At 42.5% G+C, this 6,000-nt stretch overlaps 1 protein-coding gene across 1 annotated transcript in view; it reads left to right on the top strand.

Annotated features, from left to right (window-relative positions):
- The first annotated feature begins 2,503 nt into the window (after positions 1–2,503).
- LOC126181558 (uncharacterized) overlaps positions 2,504–6,000 on the top strand; it is a 187,814-nt gene continuing 184,317 nt past the window's right edge. Inside the window, exon 1 of the mRNA XM_049924784.1 lies at positions 2,504–2,708. Within this exon, the coding sequence (XP_049780741.1) occupies positions 2,504–2,708 (205 nt within the window). The remainder of the gene's footprint in view (positions 2,709–6,000) is intronic.

Here is a 6,000-nt window from a genome sequence, read left to right as displayed (position 1 = left end):
CCAAATAGCCTTTGTAAATTGATTAGCTCATTAGATGGCTGATTCCAAAGGTACAGAAACGTTTTAACATTATGCCACGGTTTAAACGTTATTCAGAAGATAAAACAAGTTCAGTACCTCTTCACTTCTCTTCTGAATTCGTCAACTCAACACTGCAATCATAGTGTTATGGTGCGACCTCTCGAGATAATGTAAGAAGTCATGTCCTTCGATCAAAGGAGCTATAAAACGGATTTTAAAAAGGTATGGAGGGAACAGTTGGAGTTTTTTATAGTGATAAATAACAATTTGTAAATTCGATACAGATTGAGGAAGAGATTATAATAAAACAGTATTCGTACAGAACACTGTTAGTGAAAAGGAAAAAAAGAAGTCTGTGTAAATGTCAGAAACAGAACGAAAACTACAACAAGGAGGAGGTCTCAGAATTTATCAGATACATTCGTAGACCAAGACAGAAGAAGATTATCAGAGAAGAACTGTATGCGCTTGAATATCTTAAAGTTATGACGACTAAGACTGAGATTTAAGCTGCAAAATTTTGTGGTAAGGCCTATGGGACCAAACTGCTGTGGTCATCGGTCCCTAGTGATATGCACTACCTAATCTAACTTTAACTAACTTACGCTAAGGACAACAGACACACCCATGCCCGAGGGAGGACTCGAACCTCTGACGGGGGGGGGAGCCGCGCCAACCGCGACAAGACGCTCAAGACAGCACGTCCACCGCGCGCGGTCTTTAAGCTGCATCAGGCCAAAGGGTCGAGTATTAAGGCTATCTACCGTTCGACGTAACATTAAAACACAAATATCACGAAAAAGTAGAAGAAACTGTACTTTTGGTGAAACAATATTAGAAAAGTAGAAGCCATAAGCATAAAAGTAGGAGAAAATCGGTATCCCGGGTAGACAATTTAAAAATTCGTCCCAACAAAGGCACTTCTTCTAGCAGAAACGGCAGTGTATCTTGCAAGACACGTCTTGCCTGCAAAGACTAGGGAAAGAACGTCCAATCCAGTGAGCAACCACCAGTAGTGCCTGACCACATAAAAGAGTCGAAGAAAGAGATTGTCCGAAGATACCATCCCACAATGAAGTCCTCTGGCAAGCGATTTAAGCCGCTCTTTCACTGAATGTTTATTAAATGCTACTCCAAGGTTTGAACAAAGTGGATTCTAACTTTTCTACGTAGATGTCAGTGATTCTACCAGTTCCTCAAATTATCAAGCAGCGTTCCCCTTTCTTAAGACTTACTATTTATACTCGTAAACTGCAAAGAACTTAGGAGCAAAACTAATCAACGTGCAAAGCAGTATCCTACCGCGATATGAATTTGGCCCTCCCGGAATATTCCATAAGCATTCATCATCTTTTTCTGTAATTTCCAAGAAAATAGCGCAATGAAAAAGTTTACCTCGTTTCATTACGTTACAGTTATTAAATCGCCAATTCCATTTATCTATATGGTACTATCCCACATACATACATCGATAACTTCATGGATCTTAGATTTGAACGACACAGTATGAGATTATGTAGGAAGTGTGCCCAGGAAATAATTTTCGATATATATGGTACGACTGAAGTGTGCGTCAGGGTAACCGCAGACATAGTCTCAAAGCTGGTAGTCCATGCTGCTGCAAACGTCGTCGAACTGTTCGTGCAGATGGTTGTTGTCTTGCAAACGTCCCCATCTGTTGACTCAGGGACCGAGACGTGGCTGCACGATCCGTTACAGCCATGCGGATAAGATGCCTGTCATCTCGACTGCTAGTGATACGAGGCCGTTGGGATCTCGACCAACGCGAGCAAAAATGTCGCGATACGATAAACCGCAAGCGCGATAGGCTACAATCCGACCTTTATCAAAGTCGGAAACGTGATGGTACGCATTTCTCCTCCTTATACGAGGTATCACAACAACATTTCACCGGGCAACGCCGGTAAAATGCTGTTTGTGTATGAGAAATCGGTTGGAAACTTCCCTCATGTCAGCACGTTGTAGGTGTCGCCATCGGCGCCAATTTTGTGTGAATGCTATGAAAAGCCAATCATTTGCATATCACAGCATCTTCTCCCTGTCGGTTAAATTTCGGGTCTGTAGCACGTCATATTTGTGGTGTAGCAATTTTAGTGGCCAGTAGTGTAATAATTTTCACCATACTTTTTATATATAAATAAATCGACCTCTTATAATGAGTGATTACGAACACCGGTTAAATGAGGAGAACATAAAGAAAAACTAAAGTAAAAGGAAAGACTTCACTGTGCCACACTGTGTGCCATGTTTATGACGCACTTCTGTGTAGTCGCACTACAGCTTAGTCAACGCCGCGTCTACACGACACAACCGTGTACTTTGTTTATTATCTACGCAGCAGTGTACTTTGTTTATTATGTGAAAGCTCTATAAATTTATGTACGTAACTGTATACAGCGCAGCTGGTCAGAGCGAGTGAGTAAAGTGTGTGCGTGTGCGTGCAGGGTGAGGGCGCCGCGCCATGTGGCCGCTGCCGTGGGTGCTCGCGCTGGCCGCTGCGGGCCTGGCGGCCGTCTCGCCGACTCCGCCCCCGCCACCCCCGCACTGCCGGCTGTCCGAGTTCCCGTGTGGAGGCGGCGGCGGCGGCCCCTGCGTCGCCCTCGACAGGTTCTGCGACGGCGCAGACGACTGCGGCGACAAGTCAGACGAGCCGCGCTACTGCTCCCGTGAGTGCCGCCTGCCTGCCTAACTGTCCCAGTTGCCTGACCGCCGTCCGCAAGCAGCATTACAGAGTCCGCAAAAAGACATCCTTTATTTCAAAAGGCAGCTGCAAATCAACAAGGACAGATACAAACGAAATACTTTCACTCGTGAACAACAAATACTAAGTCATTATACATTGGTTGCTTTTATAAATTACGTCTATCAAATGGTGTCCTCCATTGCTAACACATTGAAGAAGCCTTTCCTAGAAGTTGACCGTTGTTCTTTGTGTAATTTGTGGTGCAATGGCAGTCGCTTTCTATGTGATCAGGTCCTTACGTGCTTGAAGGGTTATGATATAATGTTTCCGTACTTAGGTGCCCCCCCAAACAAAAAAGAAAAAAACACAAGGTGATAGATCAAGTGACCTTCAGGGGCCAGGTGATGTGCGCGATGTGCCCTCACGAAGAAAAAAGACGTCCAAGAGAAAACAGTCCTTAAATGTCTAGAGAACGCTGAGAGATCTGAGTTGTGGCTTGGTATTGTTGGAACCAGACTTCTTCCTCTTCATCATCCCCAACAAACTGGCTTAATTTAGCTCTCTAATGTGCGACAGTAGCTGTTTGAGCTAACCGTTACTGTTATGATATGTTCTTCAAGAAAATTATAGACTCGACACATCTAATTCAGCAACGGCGCGCCAGAATGTCGCACGATTTCTGTAAAGAGGTCATTCGTGAAGTCCTTGAGCGTTATCTGCTGCCCAATGGAGGACGTTTTGTTTATTTACAGTATCTGACAACTGGAAGTAGTGAAATTTCTTTGTGTCCACTGAAATAACTGAGTAGGTGAAACTTCTTATTGTTTACTTAAACTGCTGAGTGAAACTGCTGCTGCTGTTATTTTTATCATTTCAACACTGATCTACAGAACTGTCCCTGACAAAGACAACCCAAAACTTTACCTACTTATTTATTACACAAAATATACAAGAGGAACGCAGTCTGACTGCTATGCAATGACAACGAATGTAAAATTAGAGAGATTCGAGCGCGCACGGAGGTTTTCCGGCAGTCGTTCTTCCCGCGAACCATACGTGACTGGAACAGGAAAGGGAGGTAATGACAGTGGCACGTAAAGTGCCCTCCGCCACACGTCGTTGGGTGGCTTACGGTGTATAAATGTAGATTTAGAAATGTAAGCAACATGGCTTCAAATAATTAAGAAAAAAGAATGGCCCTAAATTGGAAGATATCCTAACAGTAACCCATACGTTTTCGTATGTCACTTGCCTCACAGAAAATCTTAACACTGGCCTAAAGAATTTTCCCTTAGAAAGAAAACTCAAACTTAACCTATTCATATATTACCCACAATATAAAAGCTCAACGCAATCTGACTGCTATACAATGACAACTTGGCTTCAAATAATTAACACAGAAGAATGGCCCTGAATTGGAAGAAATCCTAACAATAACCCATACGTTTTCATAAGTCACTTACCTCACACAAAATCTTCATAACACGAACTACAGCAATTACAGCGAGCAGCAACTACAGCCAGCTAAATAAAAAGATTCTAACTACTACAGGCTTTAACTATTAGGAGGCATATGGTTAGCAAAAGAAAGATTTTGTTGAAGAGCAAACAATGTATTTAGCATATTTTACCTTATTCATGTGACATCCAGTTCCAAAAATTATATAGTCACCAGTAATTCCACTACCCAAACGTTACCAACTACATCCGTCCTCATTTTACAATGCATGTCCTACCAGCACTGAGTCTCAACGAAGAACACATATCCAAGCCCATCCGCCCGCTATCTACTAACTGCTAGTCCGTCCTACCAGAGTCTCTTACCGAGGGCGCAGAAGCCTGTCAGCGATATTAATACCACCTATACAGCGCGGCCAACATACAGAAATATAAACAGGCTGCTTACAGTAGGCTATGTCAGAAGAAATCAAAACAGCTACAGCTTTTCGAGATTCAAAACTTCTCTCATTCCTAAGTAAACACCATTTTGTAGGGGTGCATGCGAAGATGTCTGCTCAAATAGTCCTGTGAGACAATCGCAGGGCAGCTGCATGTTTAAGTGTTGAACAGTTTGGAAACTGCTAGACGGACGCTCTCACATTCGTCACATTTTCCGGCGTTGTAGCAGTCCGAGGTCGGCCATTTGATTTTTTTCCGATAGAGAACCTCATGCTCTGAAGTTTTATTCCGAAATTTGAATATTATTCCTACCGGTAATAGAATGTTGTCGGGGAAGTTCGAACCCAATGCGAAGCGCTCGCTGAGTAGTAATCACCGAACCACCATTACGAATATACTCCTCCACAACAAATGCACAACGCTCACATAACCAAGCAATTGCGCCCGCTGTAAATGGCACGTACACCGCTGTCGATCGATGCCTCCTCCACATAATGCCACAACAACTCGCACAGTGGCCTCTCCTAATACGGCAGGTTTTTACTCCGAACCCTGTGTAATGGAACATTGCAGTGTCGTCTAAAACGTTATTACAGATGTCAAAAACTTTGCTGAAAACTAAACGCTCCAAAATAATGGTCCGAATTAATCAGAGCTGGTGGTACTTGTACCATATCGTACCAGCAATAAGCGATTGAGGCTGCAGAGAGATAGCGTACTTGTCCGCCAGCAGCTCCCTCAATACGTAATAGGGAAACCAACAGAACGAAATAAATCCTCAGAATCACAGAGTGAAGCCATATTGGCAAATTATCTCATATAAATTGGCGACGTTATTCAATAACAAAGGACAGCAAACTGGAGCAGAGGCTGAAGCATTAAATAAATACAAATGAGAACTTGCTGGGGAAAGTGGGAGTTTATGAAATGAAGTGTCAGTATTGTTAAATGAACTATGTGGGCCGACGGGAGGAAATTTAAAATTGCGTTTAAAGAGCTCAATAATAAAGCGAATGCTTCATAACGCCATTCGTTAAAACCAGCCAAAGAGATACGTGAAATACAAAAGAGGGAAAGAAAAGTAATTAGGAAAATTTTGAGATAAAAGTATGACCATGGGATATGGAAATTAAGAAATAATAAAGACGTTCGTGAAAAAAAATCGGGCTAACATTATACACAATGAGGAAGAGAAGAGTTGTATTCTATGGACACCTAAAAAAGCTCGATGAATAAGTAATAGCGAAAAGAATTTTTAATTTTTTGACAGAAACCCAGAAACAACAATGTCCTGGCTCAAAGAAGTTAATGCGGACATGAAGGAAATGGAAATAACAGAGGTAGAAATAGGAGACACAGAATAATTAGCAGCAAAA

Source organism: Schistocerca cancellata, chromosome 1 (assembly GCF_023864275.1).
Source record: "Schistocerca cancellata isolate TAMUIC-IGC-003103 chromosome 1, iqSchCanc2.1, whole genome shotgun sequence".
NCBI classification, from domain to species: Eukaryota; Metazoa; Arthropoda; class Insecta; order Orthoptera; family Acrididae; genus Schistocerca; species Schistocerca cancellata.
This window is presented reverse-complemented; position numbering and strand designations above follow the sequence as displayed.